This window comes from Nannospalax galili, unplaced genomic scaffold (genome assembly GCF_000622305.1).
Source record: "Nannospalax galili isolate Female #2095 unplaced genomic scaffold, S.galili_v1.0 scaffold542, whole genome shotgun sequence".
NCBI classification, from domain to species: domain Eukaryota; kingdom Metazoa; phylum Chordata; class Mammalia; order Rodentia; family Spalacidae; genus Nannospalax; species Nannospalax galili.
Genome location: NW_008349083.1, coordinates 702,122 through 720,910, shown reverse-complemented (window position 1 = coordinate 720,910; position 18,789 = coordinate 702,122). Strand labels below are relative to the sequence as shown.

The window sequence follows — 18,789 nt, the reverse complement described above, 5'->3', positions numbered from 1 at the left end:
CTCCCAGGTGCTGGGATCATAGGCACGCACCACCATACCTGGGTCTTTTCCGATTTGTTTTCCCCACACTGACAGAGATTTTAGAGTGCTGATTATACCATCTTTTCAGAGCTTTAAGAACAGTGTTGGTATTACGGAAACAACTGCATGAAGAGGCCAGTCGATGCCTGTGGACTACATTGCTTCTTTTCTACCCACACTTAGGGTCTCTTATCAGCTGAGGGAGTGGTGGCCTGTCATGTGGACTGTGTCACTTCAATGAAAAACCGTAGACATCCCCTGTGACAGACTCTGCCTGGCACTGATTTATTTTAATTAAAATAATTTTTAAAAATATTTATTTACTTTTATGTTATGTGTATGAGTGTTTTGCGTAAATGTAGAAAGTGCATCCATGTCATGCAATGCCCTTGGAGGCCAGAGGAGGCCATTGGATTCTCTGGAACTGGTGTTATGGACAGTTGTTTGCTGTCATGTGGATGCTAGGAATCAAACCCAGGTCCTCTGGAAGAGCAGTAAGTACTCTTAACTACTGAGTCATCTCTCCAGCCCCTTAATTAAGTGAACGAAATGATTGAAAATTCAAAATTGCTAGAAGGACAAGAGGTAAAATGTTTCTTCTCCATCTCAGCTCTTTGGTCATTCTTTTTGCTTTCCTAGGGCCAATGTGGGATTCCCATATGCTTCGATCTACTCCCAGAGATAGTCTAAATCTATATAAGAACACACAGAGACACAGACACATAGTCACACACACACACACACACTCAGACACACACACACACTCACTCACTCGCTCAGAATTAACAACAAAACCCACAAATGGCTTCATGTCATCCAAGAGCCCAGCAGTGAACTCATCCCTCTTGCACTGGCATTAGGAAGATCTATGGACAGGTTGGGAAAGGATCCTTTGGCAATGGCGTAATTCAAAGGAAGCCCCATTAGTGGAGAGGCTATAATGCAAATACCTAGGTTAGCAATCATTGTCTGGACTCCCTTGGTACAAAGGGACAGAGGGACAGAATGCCATCTTGGAACTGACTGCCTCAAGAGGAGCTGTGACCTCCAGGTGAGAGACTCAGCCAGCTGGAGAGCATGGATCAGAGAGCAAGCCAGGCCAAGGGTGCTCCAAAAGTGCTTGTCGATGCTCCTCTAATAAACTGCTAGTCTCCCCATTTGTCAAACTTCTTGGAAACGTCTAGAAACCAAGCAGGTGACTGCAGACCATGAAGAGCAGCCTCTCACAGTAAAGAGGCATGTGAAGAAGGCAGAGAGCACATCCCTAGTGCAACAGAAGACGCACAGCCTAAGTATCCGCTCTGCGCCTTGGTCTGCATCTTGCTTCCTTTCTTGGGTGCTGTAGCCTGGCAGGACAGTGTTCAAAGACGGAGCTACCTCGTGCTTCAGGACCGCTGTATTGTACGGTTAGTGCGCACTTCGCTCATTTCACCAGATCGCCATTGACGTGAAGCTGCAAGGAACCTGGCAGTGGATGGCGTGCATTCTTAGATGTCGAAGCGAGGTCAAAGGTTATTTGCATTTGTTCTTTGACACTCAGAAGGAGTACTAGCTGACACACCAGCTTTGTGAGGGTGCTGTGTCCACACTTTGATTACTGTGGGATTTGACTTATTCTTTTCTTCCTCACTCGCTCCCTCCCTCCATTTTTCTCCCTTCCTTCCTTCTTCCTTTCTGTCTTTCTTTCTTCCTGTCTTTCCCTCCTCTCATTCCTTCAGTTTCTCTCTCCTCTCCCTATCCCTCCCCCCTCTCTTTTTCATTGAAAAAAAAATTCTTATTGAAGTTTTGTGGATTTCATCCAATACATCATAATCATATTTAGCCCCCCTTCCTTATCTGCACCCCCACAGCCCACCCACAGGACTCCATGCATTTTGACATATATGTTAAGGCCTATCGACACAAGTTTGTGTACCCAGATGTCCCCTGGTATGAATTCACCTGCTGGAGCCTGTTCAGCCTGTCTAGCATCACTAGAAGATAAACTCTCCCTCACCCAGCAGTGATCAGCTGCCAGTAGTTCCTCACGAAAGTTGTGGCCTGCTGCCCATTTCTCCAGTTCCAGGCTGGGTTCTGTCTGATTGAGTTTGCATGGGTCTTGTGCATGCTGACACCATTGCTGTAAGTTCATACGAGCAAATTACTAGAAGCCTGGAAAACTCCTTGTTTCCTTATGGTCATGCACCTCCTCCCCTGGCTCTTACATTCTTTCCACCCCCTCTTCCACAATGGTCCCTGAGCCCTGGGTGGGTGAGGTTTAATACAGGAGTTCTGTCCAGGGATCCACACTTTCTCATCTTTTGAAACAGGGTCTCAGTCTGTAGCCTAGTTTTACCTCAGACTCTCCCTGGGTACCTCATGTTGGCTTTGAACTCATGACGACCGTCCTGCCTCAGCCTCTCAAGTGTTGGGGTTTCAAGTGTGAGCATGTATCCATGAGCATTACGCTGTGCCAGGCTTTGTTCTTTTTCAGTATGAGGCAGGTGCGGAACTGTATACATTCTAGCTAGCAGTCTTCCTGCTAGTCATGTGGTTCAGAAGCTTTGCTTTCTGAAGTCTTTACTCACTGATGAGAAGAGAAGAAATTGCTATTTTAAGCAACACTTTTCTTTTTACAACAACAGGAAGGAGGAAGAGTATTTGTGGAGTAAACCATATATTTCCAGTAAGCATTGATTTTTGCATTTCTTGAGGTCTTACTATTGACAAAGAAGGAATTATAAAGCTTTAGCATTTCAAAGAGTTTTGGAGTATTAATTTTATCATCTTTAGAAGGTTTTAATTAAGGATTAGATAAGTCTTAACAAAATATTTTGTGTGTGTATTGGTGTTAGTGTATGTGTGGGTGCATATGTACATGCAAGTGTGCACATGCATGTGTGTGTGTGTGTGTGTGTGTGAGCATGAGTGGAGGTCAGAAGAAAACCTTGTGTCATTCTCAGGAACACAATCTTTTTGAGACAAGGTCTCTCACTGGGTCTGGAGATCACCAAAGAGGCTAGGCTAGCTGGCCAGTGAGCCTCAGGGATTCTCCTGTCTCTGCCAGCTCCAGGTATGTGCCACTGTGCCTGGGTTTTCTACGTGGGTCCTGGGGATCAAACTCAGGTCCTCATGCTTGAAAGGCCAGCACTTTACCAATTGAGCTATTATTATCCCCACAGCCCCTTTAATAAACTATTGTGACTACAAAGCAATTGTGTGAGGAGAATCAACACCTTCGGGCCACTGTTCACTTTCGGCACCCTCTATGGTCTCCCAAAAAGCTGTGATATTTGTCCAGTACCAATGCCCAAGGACTACATGAAATTGCCACCCAAAGAAAAGCCTCATTCTCCCATGTCATGATACTTATTATGACAAAGGGATTTGGAGTCAAACATATTTTAAAACTAAAAAGAATGTACTTCGTTCCGTTAGAAGGTTTAAGTTGGCACGAGATGTTGAGAAATAGGAAATGTCTGTAATGCCCATCTCTGCCTCAATCAGGAGGCATTTTGCGTTTGTTCGGTGGATTGTAGTAATTGGTGACAGTATTAGGTAGGAGTGGGAATGTCTTTCCTTCATGAATAGTCAAATGTGAGTCCTACATCGCCTGACTCGCTTCTTTGTTCTGGGTGGGAAGCTGTGTGACAGGCCAGTGGACTGGTCCCACCTGGTGTCCATAGCCCTGAGTGTTTGCTACCAACATCTCAGACCACAACGGCTGTCTGCCAGATGGTTGCCTCGGCGTCTGACTCTGAAATGCCAGTTGCAATTAAAACCCAGTCAGAGAGCAAGTCTTTCAATGACGGCCCAGATGGCAATCTGGCCTCTGGGCCTGCCATCGGTTAAGAGGCCAAGCTCACGAGAAAAACAGACAAAAAGAACTGTAAGAGGATGAATGCCTGTGAAAAAGGAAAGGATGAGTGTTTCATTTCGCTTGTTCTGAAATCCACAGAGTAAAGAGAAAGTGGCCAGTCTCTCTGCTGGGCAGAGTGAACCAGGCACCAAAGGGAATACACTCAATACCTGGATGGGAAGTGTTGGGTGGACAGGGTACGTGGCTAGGTGTGTGTGTGCACGCACGTGTGGGTGGTGGTGGTACATGAGTGCATGTGTGGGTACGCATATGGAAGCCAGAAAATACGTGGGATTCCTCACGCATTCATACACACTCCCCCTCTTTCTGGAACAGCATACCTTACTGGCTTGGAACTTGCCAAATAAATGAGGCTGGCTGGCCATGGAACTCCAAGGATCTGCCTGTCTCTACCTCCCCAAGGCTGGGATTAAAAACACACCACCATGGAGCTGGAGAGATGGCTCAGCGGTTAAGAGCACTGACTGCTCTTGCAGAGGACCCGGGTTCGATTCCCAGCACCCATATGGTGGCTACGAACCATCCTTAACTCCAGTTCCAGGGAAATCCAAAGCCCTCTTCTGACCTCCACGGCACATAAAATAAAAATAATAAATAAAATATTTAAAAATAAATAAATAAATACAAACACACCACCACACCCAGCTATTTTTTTTTAATACACTAGGTTTTAAGAATCAAATTCGGGTCCTCAGGCTTTTTAGGCAAGCACTTGGGAGACTTAGCCATCTCCCTAGCCCCAACCCAGCTCTTTAATCACCCATTAGACTAAGGACTGCATAGTCTAAGGAAGGTATTTTGCAGATGTAACAGCAATAGTCAGTTGGCTTTAACTAAAAGAGATTGCCCTTGACTATGTGAGTCAGTTGTACACTAGAAGAACACGAGCTGCAGTTTCCCAGGCAAAATTTCTGCTTCAAAGCTTCCCTGCCCTACTTTCCGGTCTTCCAGTCTACCCCATTAATGTCAGAAGCACCAGCTGCCACAGCCCCATGAGCCAGGATACACCCTGATGCCTGCATTGTGCAACACTTGCCCGGAGGGTTTTGTGTGCATATTAATATTTGAGAAGCAAAACTTCAAGGCATAGTGAGTTCTATTTACCTTGTTGCTAAGGTTCTTGCTTTGAGATGCTTCCCTTTTAATTGCATTGATTGCAGTGGTCCTGCTATGAAATACATCTCACCAAGCCAGACAGCCATAGGTGTCCTATGTGGACTAAATGAGTTCTTATTCCCCACAAACCATGCCTATAGTAGATGACTGCATAAATACATAGAGGTATGATGCATATGGACTGACTGGTGAGATGGCTCAGTGGGTAAAGACCTCTGCCACACAAGCCTGATGTCTTGAGTTGTTTGGATCTCTGGAACCCACAAAAGGTGGAACAAGAGAGGACACAGAGCTGACTCCACAGATTTGTCCTCTGACCTCTGCAAGTACTTTGTGGTATACATGTGCCCCAGCATCACGTACACATACACACATTAATAATAAATGATGACTTAAAAATAAGCTTCAAAATTACATGAACACATTTCTGGCAAAGTGTTTAGCATTGTTTGTGATAGCTTGAGATTTCACCTTTCCAGTCATAGCAGACACTATTTCAAAGATATGAATCTAGAATTCCTGTTCATAACTATTATAATATACCTAGAAAAATATGACACCTTCTTAGGCCATTCACAAAGACTACTGGACTGTTCCAGAAATAAATACCACTTCATAGTTTCAGTCTTGGAGCCCTTGGCTGTGGGCAGTGAGATGGGGGACATGTGAGATGAAATGCGGGTGATGGTGTGACCTGGAGTGGAGGTTTTGATATTGCTCAAGGGCTTGTTGGAAGAGAAGTCAAATGTGAAATATGGTGGGCCTCATGATGCTGTCATGTGCTGCGAGGAGCCGCCCCGTTTAACAAGGGAGTGAGTGAGTGACTTTCTAGGTGAGAACAGCTCTTACTGGAAGCTTTTGTAAGAGAATATTCTGAATAATTAATTTGCCTGCTATGGGTAGAAAATTTCCTAAGGATGACCAGCTGCTCGCAGAGTATCTGTAGTAGTCAAAATTTACCACCTTAGCATTAGAACACTGCATGAATATGGGGTAATTTAACTATCAGATTAGAAGGAATTTCGAATTTTGGTTTGCGTTTGTTACAGGTTGTTTGGTTGTTGATGAGTTTATTTATTTATTTGAGAGATGAGAGAGAGAGAGAGAGAGAGAGAGAGAGAGAGAGAGAGAATATGTAGGCCAGAAGATAATCTTGGGTATTGTTGTTATGCAGGTCTTGTTCATTTGATTTTTGAATGAGGTCTCTCATTAGCCTGGAGCTCAACAATTAGGCTTATTGACTGGCCAGTGAGCCTCAGGATTCCTCTTGTCTCTGCCTCCCCATCCCTGAGATTACCAGTCTGTACCATCATGCTCAATTTGGTTTGGTTTGGTTTGGTTTGGTTTGGTCTCTGAGATAGGGTCTCCCTGTAACCCCAGCTGACCTGAAACTTGCTATGTGGACCTCCATATGTGAGATGTGGCTGGCCTCCATCTCACAAAGATGTGCCTGCCTCTTCTTCCCAAGTGCTGTGATTACAGGCATGCACCACCATACCTGGTCGTGCTCAGTTTTTAAAACATGGATTCTAGGCCTTGAACTCGGGACCTCTTCCATTTTTAGGCTTCTGCTAGAGAAGGACTGAAGGCTAAGAGATGGATTCCTCTCCTCTGTATCAGAGGTGCAAATGAGCTAATCTCATCTCTTTAGGCTCCTGTTTCACAAGCGAATTCCTTGCAGAGTTGTTAGATCTTCCTTCCCCATCACATAAAACACACATACATTTGTGGGCTTTGTTTTACTTTTTGTTTTTGAGTCAAGGTCTCATGAAGCCCAGCCTGGCCTTGATCTCCTTATGTAGCCAAAGATGACCTTGACTTTCTGATCTTCCTGCCTCCACCTCTCAAGTGCTGGGGTATAGGCATGCACTACCATAACCAGTTTCTTTGGTGTTGGGAAGAGAACCCAGCACTTCATGCATGCTGGAGGAACACGCTACCAACTGAGCTATAATCCCAGGCCCTTGATTTGCATTTGCTGTAGACTTTTTAGCAAAATCTTAGCCTCCATTGCACACTAGAATTATCTTTGTAACTGAGATGGCTCAGTGGTTAAGAGCACTTGCTGCTCTTGTAGGGGGCCCAGAGCTTGATTCCCAGCACACACATCTGGTGACTCACAACTGCCTGTAACTGCAGCTTTGAGGGATTTGATGCCTTCTTTAGCTTCATGCATGTGTGTGTGTGCATGCACACACACACACACACACACACACACACACACACACTAAATAAAGATAATAAATAATCTTAAGTAGAAAAGATCCTGAGACCCAGGCCACCCTTCAGAAGGAAGTCTGAAAGGATCCAGGCTTCACTGTTTCTTCAACTGTTCAGCTACTTTCACCCAAGGGTGGAAGCTGATAACCACCAATCTAGGCTAAAATCTTAAAATGCTAGAAGGCTGAATTCCATCCCTTAAAAGTTTGATTATCTATTTAGAAGAACACCAGAGCCTTCCAGCCAGCAAGTAGATGTTTGTTCAGAACATACCCTAAATAAGAACAAAAAAAGACTAAATGTAGAAAACATGGTCTCATGTTCCTTTAGTCTATCTTGTCAGTATCTTATAAGGAAATGTAAGGAATCGATTAATTCTTTCATTAATAGATCCAAACATAACCCTTGTGGAAAAAAATATATACCCATTGTTGTGTTAGCACCAAATTTAACACAAGGTTCAGACACTATTTCTTGCCTGTATTTTTAGCTAAACAGAACTGTTGGTCTGGGAGACACTGAGGATTTTAAAATAGTGTGTTACCTAAAAATACACTTCCTGAAATGAACTTACGGCCTGAAAGGGATGAATGGGTCTATTTTTTTCTTCTGTATTTACTGTCACCACAAGAAAGCAGATCTTAAATATATATGATGATATTTTTAGAGCCCCAGGAAGCAGGTGTTGTGCCCAAGCAACAAAGAAAGTTTCAGGGTGAAATCTTAAGGACAGAAATATATAATTCACAGCACGGAGAGTGACTCTGAGAGGCGTCGAAGCCGTTCTGCTCTGGGCAGAAGCAAGCTTAACACAAGGAGCAGAGTCAAGACTCTTCTCAGATCTCTCCCTAGAGACCCCTTGGCGAAGCTCCTCCCAACTTCCTAAGGGCCAGTGACTAGCTTAGGGCTATTTGCAACCAATTGCTCAACCCAAGCCCAGCAGAGAGTACCTGTTAATTCATGTCTCTTGTTTGAACGCCTAATACCTTGTCTTATTTCTCTTGACTCTAAACTACGTCTTTAATGGCTGCCATCTCCAATGGGGATCTTGCTTTTTGCCTCTCTGTGCATGTGCTTTGCAAAAGAACATAATTTCCCTTTGATATTTCATGGAGTAAAGGTGAATGAATATTACACTTGTAATCACACTCCCCCCATGTCTGAAAGAAGAGGTTCCATGTCTTCTAGATACCACTTGGAATGCTCATACCTTGCCATTACAACTGTGTGTATTCACCTGTTCACTCATTTATTCAACAAGAAATTTTCTTTGGATATTGTGATGGTTGGTTTTGTCACCTTAATACAACCTAGAGTCACCTGGGAAGTAGGTCTTAATGAGGAATTATTGTGTAGATCACTTTGGCCTGTGGGCATGCCTGCCATGCATGTCCTGTGGGAAACTGTCTTGATTGTTGATTGATGTGTGAAGATCCAGCCCATTGTGGGAGGCATCATCCCCTAGCCAGGAGGTTTAGACTGTATAGGCATAGTGGTCAAGCTGAGCTCTAACACGCATGCATGTGTGCAATCTTTTCTCTCTACTCTTGATTGTTGGTGTGATGTGACCGGCTGCTTTAAGTTCCTGTTGCCTTAACTTCCCCACAATGATGGACTATAATCTGGATGTGATCTAAATAAACCCTTTTTCCTCTAAGTTACCCTTTGTCAGGGTCATTTTTCATAGCAGTGAGAAATGAAGCTAGGGCAGATATTGTTGATGGCTAATCTTCATTATCAACTTAACTGAACTTAGACTGAGTATGTCTATGTGAGTGCTTCCAGAAAGGTTTCACTGAGCAGGAAAATCCCACCCTGAACATGGGCAGCGCCATTTCATGGGCTGGGGTCAATGAAAAGGAGATACAAAACTAAACACCATTATCCATGGCTCTCTGTTTACTGACTGTGCATGCAATGGGACCAGCTTCCAACTCCTGCCACCATGCCATCCCTGGCATGATGGATTGTGTCCTCAAAACCACGAGCCAAAATAAATCCTTCCTTCCTGAAGTTGTTTTTGCCAGGTATTTGACCACATTAGTGATAAAAGTAACTAAAATAGATACCTTCTCTTTGACAGATGCTCTTTCTGGTGTTAGAGATAGACTATAAACAAAGTAGACTGATGTTCTCAGAGGTTACATTCTGGTATAAGCACTGAGGTGCCCCACATGGCTTGGCAGACAATAAAACAGAATCCTGTGTTAGCTATGAACTGGTAGTTTTAGGATGAAAAGTGGCATATAATCAGAGACAAAAGAGGTGACAAGAAGCCAGACTAGGTGACAGAAAATGGAAATGCTGGGAGGAATGAACTTGTCTCTTTCCTGAAGAGGTCACCATATCTTCCAAGTATGAAATGAGGGAGTGGGGGTGACAGCAGTGGAGGGGATATGGCCAGAGAGGTGGCAGGCAGGGAATCCCTGAGGTAAAGTCAGCTTTATTTGCTTTCAGATTTTCAGTGCCTTATTGGTGGCCAGTTCTCAGGCTTGTGTCTAGAAGGTGCTAGCAGAGCTAGGCGGTTACCTCTAGGCAGTTGAGAATGGGGCAGAAGGCAGTGGAAACCTCTTTTGTGCAGAGGCCCTAACATTCTCCCAGGCTGGGAACAGGTCTGATGTCTTCTCCCCGAGCCCCCCGCTGAGGGTTCGCCCACCCCCTCCTTCATTTTTCCACTCCAGTGGTGACTTGTCTGCCCGTTCAGGTGATGAGTCTTCTTCTCTTATGCATACATTCTCTGTTCCTGTTTGTTCATGTTGCCCTGGTGTGTTTCCTTGTTTTGACTTATCCGATAAACCGAGACAAGGCCTCATGTCACCCAGGCTGACCTCAAACTCACTGTGCAGCCGAGGATGGCCTTGAACTCCTGACCCTCCTGCCTTTACTTTCCTAGTGCTGAGATGACAGGCATATGCCACCATGCCCGGTTTATGCATTGCTGGGGATGAGACCCAAGGCTTCATGTTTGCTAGGCAAACACCCTACCAACTAAGCTGTTGGGAAGGGATCCTTCTATATTATTCCTATTAATTCTTTTATTTACTTATTATTATTGGGTAAGAGGGCACACACATACCATGGCATGTGTGTGGAGGTCAGAGGACAATTTTCAGGACTAGCTATCTTTCCACCGTGGGCTTCTGGGGTTAAAATCAGGTCATCAGGCTTGCCTGTAAAGTGCTTTTACCTGGAGCCATCTCACTGCTCCTATATTCCTTCTGATGATGTCCAAATTACTTGAAATTGCATAACATGTGCTGGAATCCATTGTCAGGCTGCCCAACAGCTGGGTAATCCTTTGCTCTGCTTTCTGTCTCCTCAGTTAACGATGACATGATAGCCAGTGACAACAGTGGTGCCGTCAAGATTTCACAACTATGCAAGTTTTGTGATGTGAGATCTTCCACCTGTGACAACCAGAAAACCTGCATGAGCAACTGCAGCATCACATCCATCTGTGAGAAGCCGTATGAAGTCTGCGTGGCCGTGTGGTAAGAGGGCCTTTGAAGGAGGCACTCTCACTTTCTGTGGTAGCTATTTTACATATTGCTGTGACAATATACCTGAGGAAAGCAACTTAAGGAATGGCTCTTTATGGCTCACGGTTTCAGAGGGGATAGTCTATCCTGGCAGGGAGGGGCAGCATCACATCCATCTGTGAGAAGCCGTATGAAGTCTGCGTGGCCGTGTGGTAAGAGGGCCTTTGAAGGAGGCACTCTCACTTTCTGTGGTAGCTATTTTACATATTGCTGTGACAATATACCTGAGGAAAGCAACTTAAAGAATGGCTCTTTATGGCTCACAGTTTCAGAGGGGATAGTCTATCCTGGCAGGGAGGATACGGGGACAGGAGCTGGAAGCTGACTGGTCATATCGTATCACCATTCAGGAAGCTGACACTGAACAGGCAGTGGGGCCAGACTATAAAGCTTCAAGACCCTCCCTCAGTGACTCACTTCCTCCAGCAAGACTCTACTTCGTAAGAATTCCATAGCTTCCCAAACAGCATGCCCAGCTGAAGACCAAGTGTTCAAACATGTGTACCTAAAGGGACATTTCACATTCAAACCGTAATGCCTTTTGAAAATCATACCTGTCCATGGAAAAGTCACTGGTTTTGTCCCCAAAATATAGGTACCTACAACCCTTTGTGTTGGTATCATCTCTCTTCAATGATTAAGTGTGATTTCTTTTTTTAAATTTTATTTCATTTATTTTTATTTCATGTGTATGAATGTTTTGTCTGCATGTATGCACCACATGTGTACAATGCCCATGGAGGCCAGAAGAGGGCATTGAACCCTTTGGAATTAGAGTTACAGACAGCTGTATGCCAACATGTGGGTGCTGGGAAACAAATCCAGGTCCTCTGCAAGAGTAGCCAGTGTTCTTAACTCTTAACTACTGGGTCATCTCTCTCCAGCCACTATTAAATGTAATTTCTAGCTATATTCTCTCTCTTTCTCTCTCTCTCTCTCTCTCTCTCTCTCTCTCTCACACACACACACACACACACACACACACACACACACACAAGGATATGAGTTTTCATATTAACAATGAATTTAGAAACCCTTCCTTATATCAGGAATGGAGATTTCCCACCTGCTGCTGATTTAGCTGGCCCTCTTGTGTTCCAGGAACACTGTTCTTTGAGATGCAGGCATTAATTTTTCTCACGGCTGCCATGCATACCTGGCAGAAGCAACCTCAGGGAAGAGAGTTTTACTTTGGTTTCCAGTTTCAAAGGATTCTGTTCATCATGGTGGTGATGGCATTGTGACTGAATCAGCTTAGTCCATAGCATAGAGGCTCATAACTTGACAGAGCATGAAACTGTTCTCAGGCTGGAAGGAAGGCAGAACTATAGCCCTCAAAGACTTGCCCCATGGCCCTGCAACTACCTACTATATTCCATAACTAAAAGGCTCCACAGGAACTGGAGAGATGGTTCAGTGGTTAACAACACTGGCTACTCTTGCAGAGGATCCAGGTCTAGTTCTCAGCACTAATATGGTGGCTCACAACCGACTATAACTCTAGTTCCAGGGAATCTGATGCCCTCTTCTGGCCTCCACAGACATTTCACACATATGGTACACTTAACATTCATGCAAGCAAAAACACTCATACATACACAATAAAAATAAGTAAATTAAAAAAAATTAAAGGTTTCACAACCTCTCACAACAGCACCTCCAGCTGGATTTCAGGTGTTCAGGCACATGGAGTGGGAGTACACTTTACATCCATCACATAAGGCAATCTCAGTTCTGTGGTGTGGGAGGAGTGGAGATGAAGGGTTGGCCATTAGAAAAGGAAAATCACATGCCCAGGACTGGGGAGATGGTTCAGTGGGTAAATTGTTTGCCCCACAAGCCTGATGACCTGAGTTCAACTCCTCAGAACACCTATAAAAGCCAGGAGCAGTAGTGTGTTTGTCTGTAATCCTATCACACACTATGGCGAGATGGGAGGTATAGGTAGGAGACCTGCCAGAACCTCCTGAGCCAGCTAGCATGGAGTAAGCAGCAAAAAACAGCAAGAGAGACTCTCTCTGACACAAGAACAAACACTTGAGGGTGTTCTCTGACAGTTGAACATTTTGGCACATGTGTGCCCCTCTCCCCGCCAGCCCACACATCACACACACACACACACACACACACACACACACACACACACACACCACAAACACCTTGCCCAGTGGGAAGCTTGGGCAGATAGTGAACCTTTTACTTATTAGAAGTCCTGAATTCGCCACTCGTACAATCTCCTCAAGTCTTTCTCTTGGACCAAGACTGCATGTTCTCATGGATCCAACCTCTGCTCTCTCATCCTCTGTCTCCCAGTCTTTCAAACTCACCTCCTTCCCACATATGAATATACCAACAGCTATTTGCTTGTTCATTTTTTTCTTTGTTGTGATTTTTGAAATAGGGACTCATGAAGCCCAGGCTGTCCTCAAGCTTACTGAGTAGCCGAAGCAGGCCTTGCACTCTTGATTCTTTTACCTCCATCTCCCAAGGACAAGGATTATTGGCATACTCCACCATGCCTGGCTCCAAATAGCTCTTCAATACACATACATCGGGGGCTGAAGAATCATCTCGTTAAATCATGTTTGTGAATCGAGAGCAGGAGCAAGACAAACAACCATTAAACAATCATTAAAATCACCCAAATGTACTTTTCAAAGTATACAGTGAATAAGGAAATTTAACATTTTATACTTATCCTATTTTGAATTTATTAGCTATTTTTAATTACATTGTGTGTGTGTGTGTATGTGTGTGTGTGTGTGTGTGTGTGTGTGTGTGTGTGTGTGTGTGTGTGTGTGTGTGTCTGTGTCTGTCTGTCTCTCCACATGCCAAGGCTTTGGGAATTGGTTCCTTTGTTCCATCATGTGTCTCCCAGGGACTGAACTCAAGTTGTCAGGTTTAGTGGCGAGTATCTGCACCTGCTAAGCCATCTTGTTGGCCCCTATTGGCTGTTTGTTTGTCTGTTTGTTTGTTTGAAGTAGCTGATGTGATTCCTGGCTATTTGGCAAACAAATATAAACCCAAATCTCTCTCTTCCTTTTTGAGAAATGAAGCTTTTGACACTTTCGCCAGGCCACAGATTTACCTCAATGATAAGCCTAGAAGCCTTGCAAATTTCCATACATTCCTAGGTATGAACTGGGTTTTTCAAGAACTGAAGGAATGTTAATACTAAAGATCCTTCTTGCCAACCTGCTATGCCTGCCAGCTCCCTGTGGTTTCATTATGGGCACTGCATTTGAAGAAGGGCTTCTGATGATAAGGAGATTCCAAGAACAGGGTCCCACGTGATTGTAATTAGAGGTTGCAAAGGGTGCTTTTGAGGGGCCGCCCAAGCAGCCAGACCTGCTTGGTTCAGCACTGAGAAGATAGGGGCTGTGTTGGGAGGAACTGAAAGGCTCTCCGATGGAAAAATATCATCAGTTCATCTGTGTAGCTGCGCAGGGTGGAGAGAGGAGCAAACACTTCATGTTCAGCATAAGCTTAAATATTATCCTAGTCATAGTTCCCAGCATCACGAAGGGCTTCCTTCTGTGGAAGAGTCAAGTGGAATTCTGGAGAGGCCGAGTGAGGTGGAAGGAATGCGACAGCAGACCTCAGGGTCTGGATACTTCCTCCTGTGGTTCTTTTCTCCGCTGCAACCTTTTCCTCTTTATTTATTAGTGTGTATGTATGGATGTGTGAACTTCGGGTATGGTTTGTCACCCACCGCCTACTTTGTGTTTTGAGGCATTCTTACTAGGTAGAACCTGGAGCTCACTGGTTAGGCTAGACTCACTAAACAGCAAGCCCTAGGGATCCTCCTGTCTCCACCTCCCCAGCCCTGGGGTTACCATCCCATGCTGCCACACCCATCTTTTTTATGGGGTACTTGCAGGGCAGACATCTTGCTGACTGAACTATCTCCCAGCCTTTCTACTCCTTTAAGTAGATATTTTCACCAGGCCTGCAAGACATGTTGTGAGTTGTGAGTGTGTGAAGAAGGAAACCCCACTGCTCCTTGGTTTCCAAGCTATGGAGCTGACTCTAGTGAGCACCATTCATTCTTGCCTGTCTAGAGGGCAGCAAATTCTCCTGGAAACAGAAATACATTGCTGCACACACGTCCCACATCCCCCTTCAGGGCAGAGCACTTGTCTCCTGGGGTTGGGATGCTGGGGACTTTCCCTGGATGATGGAATCCGCAGCGTTCCTGTGGGGACCTCCGGAGCTCCACCATCTTAGGGCTGGGTGATGCAAGGCTTCAAGATGCTGGGCCCTTTTCCTCAACTGGAGAACCTTCAAGGGCCTTTCTGGTTTCTGGGGTGTGAGCTGAGGCTCCCGTTGCAACCCGCCTTGGCCTTGCTGGCCACCTTCTTCAGAGCACTGGCACTCCTGCCCGTCCTCTCTGAGTTACACCCCAGACTTGTGCACGGACACCTCAGAGCTCAGCGTCTGCTTCCAGGAAACCCAAACTCCACAGGAACCCATGTCAATTTTATTTTAAAATTTAAAATTAATTTTATTCATTTTTATTTATGTGTTTCTGCACGCCTGCCGTATGTGCCCGATGGGGCCAGAATAGGCTGTGGGAACGCCACCTGGATCTGGAGTTACAGGCAGTTGGGAGCTGCCAGATGTGGTGCTAGGAATTGCATTCTGGTCCCCCGAAAGAGGAGCAAGGGCTTTTAAGCACTGAGCCATCTCTGTAGCCCGAGGAGCCTGTTTTTAAGAAGACCCACATGTGGTACCTGGAGGGGTCTGCCGCGAGCTAGGCTCTGGTGCTTGTTCATTCATTCTTTCATTCAACTCAGGTCAGCTTTATTACTCGTTCCCTGTAAAATGTTCACACTTTTCCTAATTATAGAAGTATTTTAGAACCGAGGTTCAGATAACCAGGAAGCAAGGGCAAAAAAACTTTGAGAGCTAGAGGATGGGGAAGAACGCTGTGAAGTGCTGTCTTCTGGGCATGACATGGCCGTGCACTCACGAAGTCACAGCAGCTGTGCAGTGGCAGTTATTACCCGAGATCCAGCCCATGAACATTCCTCAGCTGGGGTTGGGGAGGTCGTGAGGCCCCACTTCTCCCTGAGGAGCTCTGGGCAGTTCATGGTTTCTGGGGGAAGGGAGTCATTTCTTTAGTTCTCTAGTCACTGGTAAGTTGCCAACGCTCCAGTAAATAACTCTCAGCTCATGCTTCAGTGAAAAGAAAGTAGAAAATGTTTGGGGACATTAATGATGCCATTTAATAATGGAATGTGTATGTAGAGCCAACCACCTGGACATTTCCCAAGGAACATGTCATGTAGTAGATTTTCTAAGCTCTCCTCCAAATAGTCTCCAAACATGAATGCAAAAGATTACTAGATACAGAAGTGATTCATTTATGCAGCATAAAATACTCGTATTCTTCTGTGCTGTCAAGGAAGAGCTCACTGTCATTCTCTCCCTCATGTTGTATTGTGCTTCCCCCACTCTCCTTCTGTAACAGAGGAAACTACAGTTCTTTCTTTGGGATCTTTCTTCACATTTTGTCTTTGGAACCAGCTGTTAACAGGAACGTGCCACCTGCTCTACCCCCCCGACCCCCACCCCAGAGTACCATATGGCCATGAAGCAGGAAAAACAAGTCAGGGGCTAGCAAGATGGGTTAGTCAGTAAAGTACTTGCTGCACACACATGAGGACCTGCATTCAAGTCACAGAAACAGCCAGCCATGGTGATACATGCTTGCAATCCCAGCATTGGGAAGATGTACACAGGATCCTTGGGCTTCCTGGCCACCCAGCCTAGCTGAATTGGGGAGCTCCAGGCCAGTGAGAGACCTTGTTTCAATAAACAAGGTGGACTACTTGAGCCCCCAACAATCCTATTTCCATGCCTTCCCCTTAAGAATTCAAATAAAATTTAGCCTATCAACATACCACCCTGAATTCATCTGATTTCATTAAGGTTTAATGTTCGAATTTTCGGGTAGATGGTCGCCAAGGAGAACTGTCATGTTTATAATCAGAAGTAGCTTCTTCAAATAAGCAATGAACCAAGGGAGACAGAATTGGTACAAGAGGGTGTGGGACAGCAGAGGAACAGTGGAGAACAGGAAGTAGTTGCTGATACAAAGAACCACTTCTTGAAGCACATACAGACTGGGCTGCTCTGTCCAGGCTCTGTTCATTCACCCTCTCCTCTCTGTCTCTCTCTTCTCTATGAACCTGTGCATCCCAGGAGGAAGAATGATGAAAATATAACACTAGAAACAGTGTGCCATGACCCCAAGCTCAAGTACCACGGATTTATTCTAGAAGACGCAACTTCACCAAAGTGCATCATGAAAGAAAAGAAAGTTCTGGGCGAGACTTTCTTCATGTGCTCCTGTAACACGGAGGAGTGCAATGACTACATCATCTTCTCAGAAGGTGAGCTGTCTTCTTGCCAGGGCTGACACCATTCCCTTGGAAGGCAGAGATGCTGGCCTGCCTATATGTGGTCCTTAGGGCCCACCTTAGTAACTCTCCCCGACAACAGTGCTTCCTCAAGTATAACCTCCAAAGCAGCCTCTGGGATTTGTTAGAAATACGAATTCTTTTGTAGAATCTATTTTGTCTCTATCTGTGTATATGGGGTACATGTACACGTGAGTACATGTGTGTATGTCAGAAGCCAACCTTGTTCCTCAGGAGCCATCCAACTTGTTTGTTTCGCTTTTTTGTTTCTTTTGTGTCAGGGTTTCACTATGTAGACCAGGCTGATCTGAAACTCACAGAGATCCATCTGCCTCTGCCTCCAGAGTGCTAGGATTAAAAATATGTGCCACCAGGCCCAGCCACCTTTCTTTTTGAGAAGGTCTTTTTCTAGGGCCTGGGACTGGCTTAACGGCTAGTCTGGCCTAACCAGTCAGAGAGATTGTTCTATGCAGAATTACAAATAAATCATGATTGCAGCAAAGCACGCCACTGAGATATTGTTAATTAATTAACTAATTAATTGATTAATTTAGAGAGCCTCACCATTGTGTTCAATTTGGGCTGGAATTCACTCTGTACAGCCCAGGCTGACCTCAAACTTGGAATCCTCCTGCCTCAGCCTCCTGAGTGTTGGGATTCTGGGCACAACACACCACTCTCTCAAGATGTTTTTAAAAATCACATTCATTCATCTATAACTTACATAAAGTAAAACACACCCTTTTCAAAAGCAGAGTTGCTATCAGATGGTGCTGAATGCACAGGATTGTATAGCTGCGGCCGCCCTGAAAGAAACTGTGACTCACAGTGATCTCCTTCCTGCCCTTTGGCTCTTATCTCCCACTGGGACTCCTTCTTCTTCTTCTTCTTCTTCTTCTTCTTCTTCTTCTTCTTCTTCTTCTTCTTCTTCTTCTTCTTAAGGGCATGCACCACTACACTGGACTCTCTTGTTCTTATTTTTAAAATTTGTTTATTTTCCTCCTGTGTTTTGTGACTTCCAAATAAAATAGATAGCTATGGCCTTGACAATAGTTGTCTGAAGAATGGGTGTCAGGTATACCTGAGCTCATACTATGCTGTTCAGTCTCCTGATGCTCCAACCTGCACAAAAAAATAGTGCCCTAGTTAGTTTTCTGTTTCTGTGACAAACACTGTGATCCAAACCCCTTTGTCAGGAAAGGGGTTATTTGGCTTGCAGAGTACAGTGCATCCCTGAGGGAAGCCAGCGCAGGAACTCAAGTCACGGAACTGAAGCAGAAACCATGGAGGAATGCTGCTTACTGGCTTGCATCTCCTGACTGGCTCAGCTACCTTTCTTATACAGTTTAAGCCCATATCCCTAGAGATGGCACCACCCACAGTGGGATGGGCTCTTGTATGTCAATTAACAATCAATAAAATGTTCCACAGACATGCTCACATGCCAATCTAATGGAGGCAATTCTTAAGTTGAGTTTCCCTTTTCCCACATGTGTCAAGTTGTCAACTAAGATCAGCCATCAGAGATAGGTAGGTAGGTGGATGGATGGATGATAGATAGATGATAGATAGATAGATGGTAGATAGATACAAAGATATATAGATAGAT

The 18,789-nt window shown here is 44.9% G+C and overlaps 1 protein-coding gene across 1 annotated transcript in view; it reads left to right on the top strand.

The window, feature by feature from the left end:
* Positions 1-18,789, top strand: part of Tgfbr2 (transforming growth factor beta receptor 2) — a 100,837-nt gene that overhangs the window by 37,633 nt on the left and 44,415 nt on the right. Inside the window, exons 2-3 of the mRNA XM_008846469.3 lie at positions 10,539-10,707; positions 16,963-17,153. Of these exons, the coding sequence (XP_008844691.1) occupies positions 10,539-10,707; positions 16,963-17,153 (360 nt within the window). The remainder of the gene's footprint in view (positions 1-10,538; positions 10,708-16,962; positions 17,154-18,789) is intronic.